Source organism: Antechinus flavipes, chromosome 5 (genome assembly GCF_016432865.1).
Source record: "Antechinus flavipes isolate AdamAnt ecotype Samford, QLD, Australia chromosome 5, AdamAnt_v2, whole genome shotgun sequence".
NCBI classification, from domain to species: domain Eukaryota; kingdom Metazoa; phylum Chordata; class Mammalia; order Dasyuromorphia; family Dasyuridae; genus Antechinus; species Antechinus flavipes.
In genome coordinates, this window is record NC_067402.1 from 113,053,414 (window position 1) to 113,068,969 (window position 15,556).

At 40.3% G+C, this 15,556-nt stretch overlaps 1 protein-coding gene and 1 long non-coding RNA gene across 2 annotated transcripts in view; one reads left to right on the top strand and one right to left on the bottom strand.

Moving 5' to 3' along the window:
• Nucleotides 1-625: 625 nt before the first annotated feature.
• Nucleotides 626-2,545, bottom strand: LOC127564711 (programmed cell death protein 7-like). The gene is made up of 2 exons (XM_052001448.1): nt 1,917-2,545; nt 626-715 (listed from the first exon to the last, which is right to left on the bottom strand). The coding sequence occupies exons 1-2, from the start codon at nt 2,433-2,435 to the stop codon at nt 647-649; spliced, it is 588 nt and encodes a 195-aa protein (XP_051857408.1). The 5' UTR covers nt 2,436-2,545; the 3' UTR covers nt 626-646.
• Nucleotides 674-15,556, top strand: part of LOC127564712 (uncharacterized) — a 113,282-nt gene continuing 98,399 nt past the window's right edge. Inside the window, exon 1 of the long non-coding RNA XR_007954342.1 lies at nt 674-772. This is a non-coding gene — a long non-coding RNA (uncharacterized LOC127564712). The remainder of the gene's footprint in view (nt 773-15,556) is intronic.

Genomic DNA, 15,556 nt, shown 5'->3' on the forward strand with positions numbered 1-15,556 from the left:
GTGAATGTCGGAAGGATTTAAGGAAGCACGGCTCTTTCTTCTGTTCAGTGTAATAAGGCACTCTTTAAAAGAGAGAGAGAGAAAGCGAGAAGACTGGTCCCTAATTGTTGGTGCGCCCTGGCTTTTTCTCCCGCAGCCCCAGGAGCCCCTCGAGGATGCTGCGAGGGGGGATTGGTGGGTGGTGCTGAGACCCACGCTGTTGCCGCCGCCGGTCCTGCCGCTGCTGTTGTTGATGCTGCTGCTGCTGCTTGCTGCTGCTGCAGAGTCACGTGGGAGTCCCCTTTAAGTTTCCATAGAGAGGCCTCTCCGGTGTCACATGATGGACATGATATAATGAAACAACATTGTGGAGCGGAGAGCATTCGGGGAGCCCAGGGCTACAAAAACAAGTGAGTGAGAAGAGGTGGGAGGAAGAGAAACTACGCCACCTCCCCTGCAGACCAGCCCACACGCAGCAGCCGCCTCCGAGATGAGGAGGAGAGGGGTCCGTCGTGGGGGACGGGGGATGGGGGATCGGGCAAAGGGTGGAGGGCAGGGGTCCTCAGCCCCGCATCCTGCAAGTCCCCCTCCCCCAGGAGCGGGGCAGACACCAACTTTCCTCTACTAGCCTCCTCCAGGACTGCACCTGTCTCCAAAGTCGCGATAGTCAAAAAGGGGAAATTCTAGAAGAGGAGCCGCCGCGATACATGCGCATCTGTTTTTTTCCCCTTTTGCACTTCGCTCACATGGAAGAAAACAGAAGGATTTTTAGCAGCGTGTCAGTTACCCGAAGGTAAGTTATTTATAGGAGGCAAAGCTGGTCCAACAGGACTTTGGGAGAAGAATTTTCTTTCCTTCGCTTTAAGACTTGCCATGTAATTTAAAGAAAAAAAGAAGATGATGTCGGGAAAAGGCATCTTTTAGGCTCGGTTTCTCGGGATGTTTTTTTTTTTTTTTGGGGGGGGGATGTACATGGGTAACACTTTCCCCTCCTCTGGCCTGTGCTGCCCTCCTCCCCGCTCTGCCCCTTCCCATTCTCCAGCGCCCTTCGGTTTTCCCCTCCTTTTCCCCAGAGGGGTCCGGCAGCCCCAGGAACCGATTTGGGGAAGCCGGGAGAGGGAAGGTGGGATTGGTGGCATCCGAGAGGGATTTCGAGGTGATTTCGCCATGTTTGGGTGGCTAAGAAGACTTTGATGCCCCCCATCCCCCCAGTTAGGTGGCTTGATGCCACATGGCTCCTCCGGAGCTGCTGCTGGGTTCAGAGAGTGGTGGCTTTTTTTTTTTCTTCAATGTCCGCATTCCAGCTAATGTTGCGCAGATAAAATTCAAACTTGAGGTAAACAGAAGAGGAGGAGGAGGAGGAGGAGGAGGGGAAGAGGGGGGAGGGAAGGGAGGAGAAGGCTGTTTCCATTTCAGCAACCCACCTCTCCACCCCTCGGAGAACAACATCCCAAACCTAGGGATAACTATTTCATTTCTTTCCCTCCCACCCCCACCCTCAACCTTTGCTGTCAACAAAAATAAGGGGAGGGAGGGGGCGCGCGCGTCCGGGGGTGGCGCCTTCGCTCCCTCTTCGAAAACCTTCGCACCACATCCCGGAGATGCCTCCCTTATTTTTGCTTCATTTTTCCTCCTTTCCCACTGGAGAACACGAGGGTGCCTCGCTTGCCGAAGCCCCTTCGCACTTTGCCCGGGCAGCCGGGCTCTCTTTCACGCCGTCCAGGCGCGCAGGGGCGAGTGGAGGGCTCCGGGGCTGGAGTTTTGCAGCCCGGGTGGGCCACGCCAGCCAGCGGCAGCGCTTCGGACGCTGAGCAGGTGTGTGGCGGCCAAGCGCATTTCTTTTTTAAAATAACTTTTTTTACTTTTTTCCCCGTGCCTTTTCTATTTGCTAGGACAGTGTGGGAAGTTTGCGAAGCCTTAAGGGACAAGGGACGGACCTTGTTCTCCTCTGGGCTGCGAAGTATCCGGGAGAAGAGAGCCTCCTCCTCCTCCTTTTTCCCAGCCCGCGGGGGATCGGAGCGAAGACTAGGTGGGTGGGTGTTCCAGGGTGGGGATGGGATGGCTGCTGACAGCTTGGAAGTCGTCCCTCCCGGGCTGCCTGCCTGCCCACTCTCGTTCTTCTCCCACCGTCCTCCATCCTTTAAAAAACTGATGGAGCTGGAGGCGAAGAATGGAGAGTCCCCACCACGCACACGCGGGTGGGGGTCCCAGCCCTTCTCAGGAGCGGTTGCATAAGGGAGGAAACGACGGACAACCTCGGAGGTGGGGAAAGGACGCGCGTGGGGCGGGAGCGGGGATTGAGGAACAGATCCTGGCTGGCCGGAGCCGCATCCGGGGCCGGACCGCTCCCACGCAGGACTGGGATGCGCCGTGGGGGTGGAGGCGCGCCCCGGAGCCCTGTCCCCCGGCGGCGGTTTCCGGGCGCGGTCCCTGGGGGCAGACTCTGCCGCTTCCATTCCCGGCAGGGAGAAAAGGACACGGGCGGAGCTTGAGCCGTAAACAGGCTGTCAGCCGCCCGCGGTTCCCCGCCCCTGGGCTGACGCGGGAGCTGGGTCCTAGGAGCGGAGCCGCCGCCGCCGCCGCGACCGCCGCTGCCGTCTCCGGCGCGCGGCCGTGGCCGTGGCCCGGTCCCGTGTCCCTTCGCGGCGGCGGCGGGCGTGCGGGCGCGTGCTCGTGCTCGTTCCCGCTCCGCCCTCCCCCCTTTCCGCGAGCCCTCCCTCCGGGGCGCGCCGCCGACGCCCGGCTCGGCCGGCCTCTGTTTTTGTTTTGATGGGACCCGCGTGCAGCTGACGCGTGTCGAGTCACGTGTCTGTTGGGTGGGAGGGGAGGAAAAGAGGGCGCGTTGACGTCCTCAAGACCCTGCTCCTGGTGGGGGCGGGGCCGAAGGCGGGGGCGGGCTCGGAGGAAGGGGGTGGTTAGCGGTGGTCCGAGAGCTGCCCGGTATCCTCCGCAGGTAGATGCATCCCGAGTAGGGGCCGAGTCGGGAGTGGTTTAGTGCATCGGCGTAACTGACACGGATGTCCCCCCTATATTCTGTGTTCTGGGGGGCGAGGGGGAGCGCTTCAGAATTAGCGAGAGCTTTGCACGTGCCGCCGAGTGACAACTGGCACAACTTTATTACTCCGAACAACTTCGAAGAGCTTAGTACTGTGGTGGGGGGGGGACCCCAAATGACTCAAAAGGAAGTCCGACCCAAGGAGGAGCAGAGGCTGGAAGAGAGAGAGATGGGGAGGGGTTCGGGGGACGGGGCTGCACCCTGAGCCGAGGTGGGAAAGGAAGATGTTGGTTCCGAGTGTTTGTAGCAGCTTCCTCTTAAGAAAAAGTAATGTACATTTCTTTCCGTGAAAATGTACCCCCATAAACTTGGGTGAACGCTGCATTAAGTCAAATTGGGAGGCTAGATGTAGATATCAACATTGATACACCAGAACACTAAGCTTAGGGAAGAGTTTGCATATTTTTAAAATCGGTATTATATATACATATATGAATATATACATATATAATGTGCCCTATAAATATATACACATCTATACAATTTATATTTACATGAATATGTATGCATAAATATGCAAATATGTATGTATTTATATACAAATATATTTATATTTATACAAATATATGTAGATATGTATTGTGTATATATATATACACATACATAGAAAGATGAATGTGTTTACATCTACAGCTAGTTTATATATATAGATAGATACGTACATAAAGAGATAAGTGTATATTCGTATATTATACACAGATATGTATATGTATGTTTAAACATCAATATATACATGTATGTATTATATAATATGTGCATATGTATATGGAACATATATTGTACATATATACATGGTATTCCAAATCTCTTAGTGCAATTTTAAGCTATTAAAGCTTAACTATAAAACTGCACTAAGACTTTTGAAACACTGTATATAATGCAAGGGGTCTTAAGCACATTTGGGACAAGTGAGCTTTAAAAAAATTTGGTTGACCTATTTAGATTTTCATAGATATTTCTGTTGTTACATCATTTAAAAGTTTGTTATACTTCCATACAACGTGAAAATTTGCAGGTCATGAGCTGGGTGTGTCAGAGAGAAGAACAGGAATGTATGTGGTATAGCACAAGCTGTATTGTGGAACTCTTGAGGAGAAAAAAATTGGGTCACGCTGTCTGTCCCGGAACAAACATTTCTTTTGCCACGTATGTTTTGTAACCATTTGGGCTGAAACAAGTGAGCATTTATTTTTGTAAACACTTGTTCACTGAGAACTTGCATAAATAAGGTCTCTTCAAATAAAACAGGGTAAAGAAAAGTTTTAGTTTAAGGTATTTATATGATTGAAAAGAATTTCCAAATGATGAATATTATATAATGGATACCTTAGTCTTTTGAATTCTGGTTGTGAGCCATCATTTGTTAAGCCTCCATTGGATCCCTGACACTTGCTTTTACTGCTATGCTATTTACCATGCACATCTGCTTTTTAGGTCCCAGCAATCTGGTGGGGTAACAAGATGGAACAATAGAGATCTAATAGATATGTGCCTTGTAAATAAATTTAAATGTTGATTTGGCATATGAATTTTGTATTGGTATCTTACAGTGCCCAAACCTTCTCATTTTCAGCCATCTTAATCTCTTTAGTGCTTTAGTATATTAATATACTAAGAAAAAAACATGGGTGGCTTTAAACAGCAAATACAGAGTTCTTTGGTATACTTTGTATTTTGTTTGGTTTTTCCACGAACATCAAGCTACAAAAAGGAGGGGAAGTACGTTGGTCATGACTTGCCCAGCCTCACTTAGATCTATTGATTACTTTTAGCTCCAGAGCAGTTTTTTGGTTATAAGATTAGGTTAACATTGACTAGGGAGAGGTACTTGGTCATCTTCATTAAACTTTTTACCTTATCTGGGTGGAGAAAAACAACATTTCTGCAGAAACTACCAGATCATCCCTGGTCCATTACTTGCTGCGTCAGAGCTCGGCTTTCATTACATGATGTTCTCTGTACATGTGCATAAGGGGAGGGGAAAAATTGATAATCTTGCCGTAGTTACAATAGTAATTAGGTTTAGGTCCTTGTAAAGAGTTTACAAGCACGTCTTTTATTAGTGTCATAGATTTAGATATGAAAAGGACGTTGGAGCAGTTCTTAAACTATTTGTATTGTGGACCTATTTGGTAATCTGGCAAAATCTTTGGATGGCTTTTCATACTAATGCTTTTAAATATGCAAAATAAAATACACAGGACACAAAGGAAATCTATTATGCTGAAACAAAGTTATCCGTTTTTCATTTAGTAAAAGTTAGCTAGCACGTTAAGAGACTCTGCTCAGAGAGTGTAATGTCCAACCTACTCATTTTACAGTTGAAAAAATACCTCAGAATTTTCTCCCAGCAAAAGCTAGAAGCAGGAAAGTTCAAAATCTAACTTATAAAAACTGCACTAAAACTTTTGGTACACCCTGTATTTTAACCAAGGATCTCAGCCAATGGTTGAGATAAATGAGTGGGTAATATTGAAGGGAAAAGCTCCTATAATTTATATTAGATGTTGAAATCTCAGGCTGTGTTGTATTTTATTGAGTGGGAGTTGGGCCAGTTGCTAAAAGTTACTTTATTTGCAGATCATAGGGGAAAGTAACATAGTGGAATTTTATTGCTATCATTTTTGATTTGTTGGATCATCCTTGATGTAATGTTGCAATACAGTATTTTTCTTTTAGTATAATAGAGAAGTTTATTAAGTTTATATAAGTTTAGGACTATTTTTTTTAGAACTCTATTTTTAAATCTTAGTAACGTAATTAGTTAAACAAAATAAGATACTGCTTCATAAAAAATTCAGTTTATCCCTTGAGGGTATACATCTGGTCATAGGCCAATGTATTTGATACTGTATTATATACTTTTTATCTGTTTAATGAATCAAGTGATCTATTTTTTTAAATTATGGCAGTTATCTTGTAAACTTTCCATGGAAGTAATGCTCTTGATTCTTTCCTTTTTTGGCGGGGGAAAGTAAGTGCAGAAGTTGCTAATAATAATGATTAATTCTCTAGCAAGTGGATTAGAGGAGCTGCATTAACGAAGTTGTTCTTTATGCTTTTTTCATAAGTGGGAAAATTTGTCTTATTTCTAACCCTGCTTCTGAAGGTGTATTGTGAAGCTGGAATAGCAGTATAAATATCTTTACTGTCTTTATTTTTACATAATTTTGTTCTTCTAGGATATTAAAAATTATTGATATGAAGTACGTCTGGAAGATTACAGACTTAGACTTGTAAGAGCTCAAGAGATCATCTAGTTCATCGTTTATTTCCCAGGTGAAGAAATTGAGAGCCAGGGAAGGGAAATATTTACCCAAGTTCTTACTCAATTATTATTAGTTTGTTGATTTTTATGATTTCTATCATCAGATACATATTATTTGTTATCCTTATTTGCTAGTTTGAAAAATCTCATTTTAGAAAATTTCATAGTCAGGTTAATAAAATGAGTAGGTCTGCAATTTGAACCTACGTCATTTAAATTATTCTTTTACTTTGCTCCATTAGCCCATATTTCTACTGATTCAGATGTAGGGTCAAAGTCCATGATAATATATGATATTTAGACTTGTACAACCAAAGATAATTTTGAATAGATCTGAAAAAGAGATCCAAAATATTCTTCTCTCTCATTATCAGTGACAGTGAAAACTCCAATTTTACTGCAAAACAGTAGAATAGAAATATTTATTTCATAGGCTTCTAAATCTCAGTTTGTGGCACATCTGACACCCAAGTTATAATCTCTTCAAAGAGGATGTTTATAACATGAATAGAAACATTTTTAACTCTACAGACTATCACTACCAGAATTTGAAATGTTGATATAAATAGGTAGGAGACACATAGCATCTGTTTAGAAGTCTAAGATTGAAAATCCTATAAGTTTTATTTCAGGTGATAGGTTCTATTTTGGCTGGAAGATGATGTAGTCTAATATGCATAAAAGTGAAATATTTTTAGAGTGCTGTATATAATCAACTCCATCACATGTATATGGATTATCTACTTTTTGGATTAGCCATAAGTCAGATTTTAGGCCTGTCTGCTTCCTTCTGTTTTATGATGTATTCCTGGAATATGTAACCCTCCCCCCATTTTTTGAGAAAGAAAAACTAATTTTGACTAAATTAAGCAATATATAATTAAGATTATAAATCAGTCACACTTCAGATTGCATATAGTCCATTTGTAGAGTGCTAGACTTGGAGACAGGAAGACCTGATAACCTTATAGAGATACCTAGGAGCTCTTGTCACTTAAAAAAGTCACTTAAACCTAACCTAGGGAGGCCTGGGCTTCAGTTCCTCATTTGTATAGAGAGGTGGCCCTGATAGCTATAGAGGAAACTTTCAAGTCTAAATCTGTGATTTTATAATGTGCACAGATATTCTTTTTCTTTTTTAATAATTTTTTAAATCATTAAACAATATACCTTCTCTCCCCAATGAGAATAAAAGAAAAAACAAAGTTCCAGTTACAAGCATGTATAGTTAAGCAAACTAATTGGCCTTGTCAAAAAAAAAAAAAAAAAAAGGTCTCATTCTGCAGTCTGAGTCTTTCACTTCTCTATCAGATGATAAGTAGTATATTGCATCATTAGGCCTCTAGAATTATGGGTAGCTATTATACTCATTAGCGTTCCTAAATCTTTTCAAGTTTTTTGTCTTTATATATTATGATCATTATGTAACTTGTTCTCCTGATTCTGTTCATTGTTTATGTAAGTCCTCTCGGATTTCTCTGAAGCCATATTCTTCATTTCTTGCTACACAATAAATAGTGTTCCAGTTCATTTATATACATATTTCCATTCTTCTTTCAAGATCAAGACAGAACAGTCATGCCCTGTCCTTTTTTTTTTTTTTCCAATCTCCCTTCTGTCATCCCTGGCAATAAGAGAGAGGGTACACCAATGTATCATTTCTCCATGTTAGATCGTAAGCAGTCAGTCCTTTGTGTTTGCTTGCACTTATTTATCTTTTTACTTTTCTCTTGATTCATGCTTCTATTTAAAGTGTCTATGAAGCCAGAGTCAACCTTGCCTGTAAGCCTTTGTTTTCTAGGATATTGTATTCCACATTCTCTGTTTCTTTTATTGTGATGGCTGCTAAATCATGTGTAATCCTGTCTGTGGTTCCTTGACACATTCTTTACTTCCAATTTTAAATATTTTTTTCTTTGACCTGGAAGTATTAGATTTTGGCTATATTGAACTTTGGAATTTTCATGTTGAGATTTCTTTTAGGAGCTATTTTCACTTTTTTCACTTTGCCCTCAGATTCTAGGATAGCATGGTGGCCAACTGGATAGAACACTGGGCTTGAAATCAGGAAGACTCATTTCCATGGGCACAAATTCAGTGACATTCAACCTACTAACTGTTTGACCCTGAAGGAAATGACTTTTTTCCTAAGGAGCCTGGATAATTTTATTTTATGATTTCTTGAAATGAGATGTCTAGGTCTTTTTTTTTTTTTTCTTCATGGTGTTTGAGTTACCTAGTAATTTATAGATTTTCTCTTCTTGATCTATTTTCCAGCTCACCTTTTTTGATGTAAGATACCTTACATTCCCCCCTCCCCCATTGTTTCAATCTTTTGACTTTGTTTTGATGCTTTTTAGAGTGATTAGCTTCTATTAGCTCCAATCTAATTTTGAGGACGTTTGTTGCTTGGATAAAATTTTGTACCTCTTACAACAATTTTTCCCCCAGTTCTTTATTCTAATATTTTAATTTCTTTTCCATTTATTTATTCTAATGCTTTCATTTCATTTATAAAAGAATATTTAAAATTTTAAAAACTCTTGCTTCATTTCTTTTAGGAATTCTTGTTGAATCTTTGCTAAAACTATATTTTTTCTTTGAGGCTTTACTTATAACTGTTTTGGGAGTCATTCATTTCTTCTGTATTTGTATTTTGTCTGTTTCACCATAAGAGTTTTTATGGTGAAATACTTTTTTTGTTTTTTTTTGTTTTTGTTGTTTGCTTATTCTTCCAAGCTACTTGTTGACTTTGGACTTTATATTAGGGCCAGGATCTACACATTTCTGGCCAGAATATCTGGACTAGTGCTGCTGCTTCTTGGGTCATTGAATGTTACGTTATTATCAGATCTCAGGGACAGCTTAATCGGGGGATCTGCACGTTCTCACTGCTCCTAAAGTCATATCTGACCCCTGGGCCCCTCAACTGAGCTCTGTTAAGTTCCTAACCTGGGTTTGGTTCTAAGTGACAGGCCAGCAGGCTTATCTGTTTGGGATTTCAGTTGATTGCTGCTAGACTCACTACTCTGATCCAGCTGGAAAGCTTTGCTGGTTCAGAATAACCGAACTGCAGGCTTCCCTTTGGTCTGGGATTCTTGCCCTGGTTATTTCTCTGTAGAGCAGAATTCAGTTTTTGCTCTGCTTCTGGGATAAAAGCCACATAGCTGCAGCTTGTGCATCTGACCTTGCTCTTTGCTCAGTGCACAATCTAGGGCGCAGGATTATTCCTTACCCAATTCAGCCATCCTTAGGCACAGGTATTCTCCTCCAGCCCACCTTGGATCTGTGTCCTAGAACTGGGGAGTGAGTAACAGAACTGCCAGTTGGCATTTGTCTGCACCCCACAACAGTTGGGTCCCCATTGATGTTGGATGTGGGGCTTCTCCTTGCCCTGGTACACACTGCCTCTCCCTGCCCTGGAATGCTTCACTTCTGGCCAGAGCTTGTCCCCAGTGTCTGCAGACCTCTTCATCCATTTTCCAATGCCAAACTGGGCTGAAAAAATGAATAATTTTTTTCTTAGATTTCCCCTTTGGGATTCAGTCTGGTGTGTTTTTTAGTCTGGTTAGGGTAGGGTTGGGGGGGGGGGGTGGACAGGGAGGAGCTTGGCTATATCTCTTCCTGATCCTCTGCCATCTTGGCTCTATCTGATAATGAATTCTTCATTCATACTACTTCACTTCTTCCTCACTATAAATCCATGATTATGAACAAATTTATTTTATGAATTATCTATTATATCTGTTCCCATTTGCCCTCATTCCAAATCCCATTTAAAAATGAATGAAAAGAATGTTGCTGCTTTTGTTGGGATACCCATGAATTGATAAGGTAGTAGACTTATTTAGTTATAAAAATTAGGAACTGGTTGAATGTCCAGTCCCCAGAGTAGTTTCTATGTTGGGTTTTTTTTTTTTTTTTTTTTTGGCCAACTTGAAAAGAGGTTGCGTAACCTAAGAATATGAATTTGATATGTGTTTAAAATTTTAAAGGTGATTTGGATAAAGGTAGAGAGGGCATTTTATTACATTTTATTACATATTATTACATTTTCAGATGACCTAAAGCTAGGAAGGATAGCTAACACAAGGTGACAAAGATAGGATTCAAAGAGATTTTGTTGATTAGAATATTTTGTCCAAGCTAATGAGAAAAAATGTACTAGGAGTAAATACAAAATTATTATAACTTGGGTTTGAAAAAATTAGTGGGAGGCATGACTAGAAAGCGATTCATATGAAAAATATCTGGGGGTTTAATCAACTCATTTCAACATTTCAACTGTGATATCTGTCAAGAAAGCGAACATGGTTTTAGTCTACATCAAGAACAGCATACAACCAGGGATAAGTGGGTGAGAATCATGTTATACTGAACCTGGTCAAGGAACATTTCAAATCTCATGTTTAGTTTTCTAAGTGACTTGGGAAAATATTTGATAAACATGAGGATGTTCCAAAGATGGAAAAGAGGTTATGCTGTAGAGAGTGGGGAAGAGAAGGTTTTGAGGTAAGGATATTTACCTTCAAATGTTTGAAAGTCTGTTATATGACAGAGAGAAGAGATGGAGCGGAAGCACCGTATTCTACATGGGACCTTCCCCGATCTCTTCCCTCCCTCCACTATAAGTTCACCCCCTTCTTAGCTTCCTTGTGTTTAACAATGCTGTATTTATTCTGTATCTATTTATATCTGGATATGTTATCTTTCTTAATAAAAGGGGACCCTTCTATGACCAGGGATTTTTTGCATTTTTTTCACCCCCAACACCTAGCATTGTGCCCACGAGTACATACTAACATAGTATGTGCACGTTAATGCTTATTTATGATAAATTGCCTTATTCTGCATGGTCCCAAAGTTCAAAACTAGGAGCAGTGGATAAAAGTTACAAAGAAGTAAATTTAGGTAAATTATTAGCAAATACCATTATTAAAAATGGAATAGCTTTCCTTGGAGAGGTAGTGGCTTTTCTCTGTGTATAGTTTCTCAAAGGGGAAAATAGCTAACATTCATATAGTACTTTAAGGTTTGTAAAGAGTTTAGGATACATTGTATTATTTGATCTTGACAACAACCCTGTGTATTCAGCCCTGTGGTGGTTATTATTTCCATTCGACAGATTAAGAAACTAAGAGATTGAATGAGTTGCTAAGGATCACATATTGTATCTGAGATAGGATTTGAACTCAAGTCTTCCGGCAGTGTAGCTACTATATCCAGCTTCCTCTAAAGTTAAGTGATTTTTTCTTAGAAATTGCTAAGGTTCTTTCCAAATCTGACTTCCTGATTCTGAAATGTATTGATAAACTAATGCTATTATTGAACAATAGAATTACTTGCTAGCCTTTGTATATTATATATATATATATTTTAATAAAAAGTAAAAGTTTTATAACATTAGCTGTTTTTAATCTTTATGAATAATCAATTTCTAATGAATCTTTTATTAGTATAAAATTAAGATTCAGATTTTAGTAAGAGACTAGCTCTAAGGTATTTGCCAAGTATTCAAAAAACTATTTCTTTTTTTATCTTGTCCATATAAACTATATTGACATAAAATACAGTTTTTCATGTAAGATGCAGTTTTAAAGCATGAAGAAATCATAAGATCATAGATTTAGAGCTGGAATGAATCTAAGATACCATCTAGTTCAACTTTCTCATTTTGTAGATGAAGAAATGAGTCTTAGGAAGGTTAAATAGTTAACACAGGCAAGTCAAAATGTCAGGATTTGAATCCTGGGCCTCTGATTGCAAATGTAGCACTGTACCATACTTCTTATTAGAATACAGTATATATTACAAATCTTAATTTTGAAATCTTTTGCAAACAAGGTAAAAAGGTGTGTTTTACCTGATAGAGGTCCATCTCTTGTTAAATTATGGAAATTTTATCTGCCATCAGATTGCCAGAGAAAAAGGGAATTATGTGCATCTACAAAAAAGAAAAACAATAACAAAAACAACAGCCTAACCAAACCCAAAAAAACCTGGTGTATTTTTAGTATTTTTTTCTGGGAAATAAATGTGGTTGGCAAGCTAACAATTTGGGAAGAATGATTAGATTTTTGTGTAATTGAGTACATATCCAGTTCTAAAGTTTTGAATATCCACAGGAATGTAATGAGGTTGGTGAAGGTTCTTAAGATCATACCATTGTGGGATAGATTGAAGGAACTGGTATGATTGCCTTGGAACTTAATAGCTGTCTTCTAGTATTTGAAGGGCTGTTGTGTTTTAGTGGGATTAGATCTCTGCTTCTTGGCTCAAGAATACTGAGGAGCAGTGGGTGGGAGTTTCAAAAAATTAGATTTGGCCTGGTATAAGAAGAGACTTCCTAACGACTAAATTCTACATTCTCTGGATGGCTGCTACCTTGGTTCAGCTCCTCATTATCTCTCACCTACTTTTAGGTGCCTCTTAATTATTTTCCTTGTCTTAAGTCTGTTGTCACTCTGGTCTATTGTACATGTTTCCAAAGTAATTTTTCATAAGAGAAGATCTGACCACATGACTCTCTACTCTCAACCAACTCCAGTGGCTTCCTTTTGCTTCAAGAATAAGAAAATTAATTTCTCTGTGTAGCTTTAAAACCCTTACACAGGATGGCTCCATCCTATCCCCCCTATTTATTGTTTTTTTTCTGATTATACATGTACATTAATTTTTAAAATTCATATTTCTTTATGAATCATATTGAATCCATCCTTTCCAGATCCTTTGGACTTTAATCCCTCTCCTCTGCTCCAATCAGATCTGTGCTCCCTGCTTTCTGTTCCTCACATCAGATAGTCTGATCTTTGCACTGGCCTTCTCCCATACTTTCAGTGTGCTCTCCTCCTTAGCTCCATCTCAAGAGAGGATCTTTCTTCCTTAAGGTGCCCCCAGACACCATCTTCTGTATGAAGCCATTCCTAATCTTGGCAACTGCTAGTACCCTTCCTTGTATTTAACACTTTTGTGTTTTTCTTCAACTTTATATTTATGTGACATATATTTTAAAAAGTACTTATTATCTCTTTTGCTGAAATGTAAGTTCATTGAGAGTAGGGATGGTTTTAACCTTTTGAGCACTGTCTACATTGTGTGTCTACATTGTGATAAGCACTAAATTTGGGCTGGACCCTGCCCTCAAGGACTTACATTTTAATAGGGAGAAATAATATACATAGGGAAATTAATAGACCCTACCCTACCAGGAATTAGAGCAGAATTAATTTGGTTGTGGTGCTATAACTAGATAGAAATGAATTGGAGGAGAGAAGGTCCCAATGGACTCAGAGTCAGTTAGCAAGCAGAAGAACTGAGGCCCCAGGTCAGAAATGATGGAGATGGAAAGGTTTGGATCTCCAGGACATAGCTTCTGGTTTAGTAGGATTGTTGAGGTATGGCTTTGGGTAAGTTATCTCTCTGGGCCTCTGATGCCTTTTAAAATGAAGGGATTGGATTTAAATAATGTTTGAGTTGAAAGTTGAGATGTTGTAAAAGGATTTTTTTTTGGTATCACTTGGAATAAGTAGTCTCTGAAGATCCTTCTATTTCTAAGATTTAGGGCAAGCCATTGAAAGAATTCATTATTATCAGTGTTGAAGATCTACAAATGAACTATTTTAAGTAATTAATTTTTGTTTTTTATTTTTGCAAAATATTTTAGAAGTTTAAAGTGGTTGAATATGTTGAATTGAACATAAATGTTTTGGGACTCAGCAGCAAGCTATTTTGTCTCTCTTGCTTTCTCTTTTCTAAATATTTCTGTGTGTGTGTGTGTGTGTGTGTGTGTGCATGCACGCGCATGCGTGTGCAATCTCCTGTATATGTGTACTTTTTATTCACTGTACTTTGTGATCTCTGTATGTTTTGTTTGACTATGTGGTCTGCTTAGTGTTATAACTGCCCAGTGATTAATTGCTTGGCATAATATTGACTGACTCCCAAGGGAGGATTTTGATCCCTGTTTATGTTTCTAAGGTGAATGAGGCATGTTGGTATGGTGATTGTAAAGATTAAAGGCAGATGGTTATTCCTAAATGAAAGAGATTTGTCAATATGTATGGGACTCAGTTGGATATGGAATGACTCAATCTGTTTATAATGTTTTGCCATAGGTCATTAAGATGTGCATATGAATTATAGAACATTTTTATTCACTAATTCTCCTTTGTCCATGTTGATATGCCATAGCAAATAAGAATGACCCAGTCTTTTGGTTGTTCATTACTTGATATGCCTACATATATATTTGATTAATTCATTCAGGAAGCATTTATAAAGTGTTTACTATGTGCCAAGCATTGGACCAAAAACACAGTCCCTGCCTTCAAGGGGTTCATATTCTTATGGATGGGAGTCAACGTGCATGGAATTATACATAGTCTTGTATATAAAATTGATACTGTATTTCAGTAGGGAAGGGAATTTCAGAAGGAAGGCAGCCACAATAGGGGTTCAGGATGAGGAGAGCAGATCAGGAAAGGTCTTCTGAAGAAGTTGGGATTTTTTTTAAGTTAAAAGAGACCAGGAGAACTGGGAAGCAGGGCAAAGAGGAAAAGCATTCTGGGCTTGAAAAAAGCATGGAATCTGGTCATGGAGTGTAGCGGGGGCCAACGAATAGGGCCAACGTTTCTGGATCACAGAGTTCATGAAGGCAATCAACTGTAAGGGGACAAGACTGAAAAGAAAAAAAAGGGACAAAGTTGTAAAGAGATTCAAATGGCAAATATGTGATTTTATATTTGGCCCCAGCGGCTAGGTAGTCACTGGAGTTTCTTGAGATCTGTAAATCAGGAAGATTACTTTGGAAGCTGTACATAGAGGGTGAAAAATTTGAAGCTGGGAGAGCAAGCAGAAAGGAGGCTGTTGTAGTAATCAGGGTGTGAGTTTGATGAGGGCCTGTGCCAGAGTGGCAGCTGGTTTAGTGGAGAGAAGGGGACAAATAATAGAGATGTTGTAAAGATAGAAATGACAAGATTAGATATGTGGGGAGAGTGTGAATGAGGAGCAGAGAAGGACAATGAGGTTTGAGCCTGGTGATTGAGAGGATGATGATGTCTTTCACACAGTAATGGGGAAGAGGAGAGGTTTTGGAGGGGGCAGGGGAAGAAAATGTTTCCTCTGTTTTCTCCAAGATGTCGAAGTCACCTTCGGTGACTGGATTAAGGAAAGTGCCTGGGGCTGGATATTCAGGTCTAAGAATCATTCACATCGAGATGGAAAATTGAACCCTTAGGAGCTGATAAGATCCCTGG

Coding starts and splice junctions, on each gene's coding strand:
- LOC127564711 (XM_052001448.1), bottom strand. CDS start 2,435: ATGGAAGCGGCAGAGTCTGCCCCCAGGGACCGCGCCCGGAAACCGCCG. Junction 716..1,916: donor GCAGCCCAGAGGAGAACAAG/GTCCGTCCCTTG, acceptor ATGTGAGCGAAG/TGCAAAAGGGGAAAAAAACA.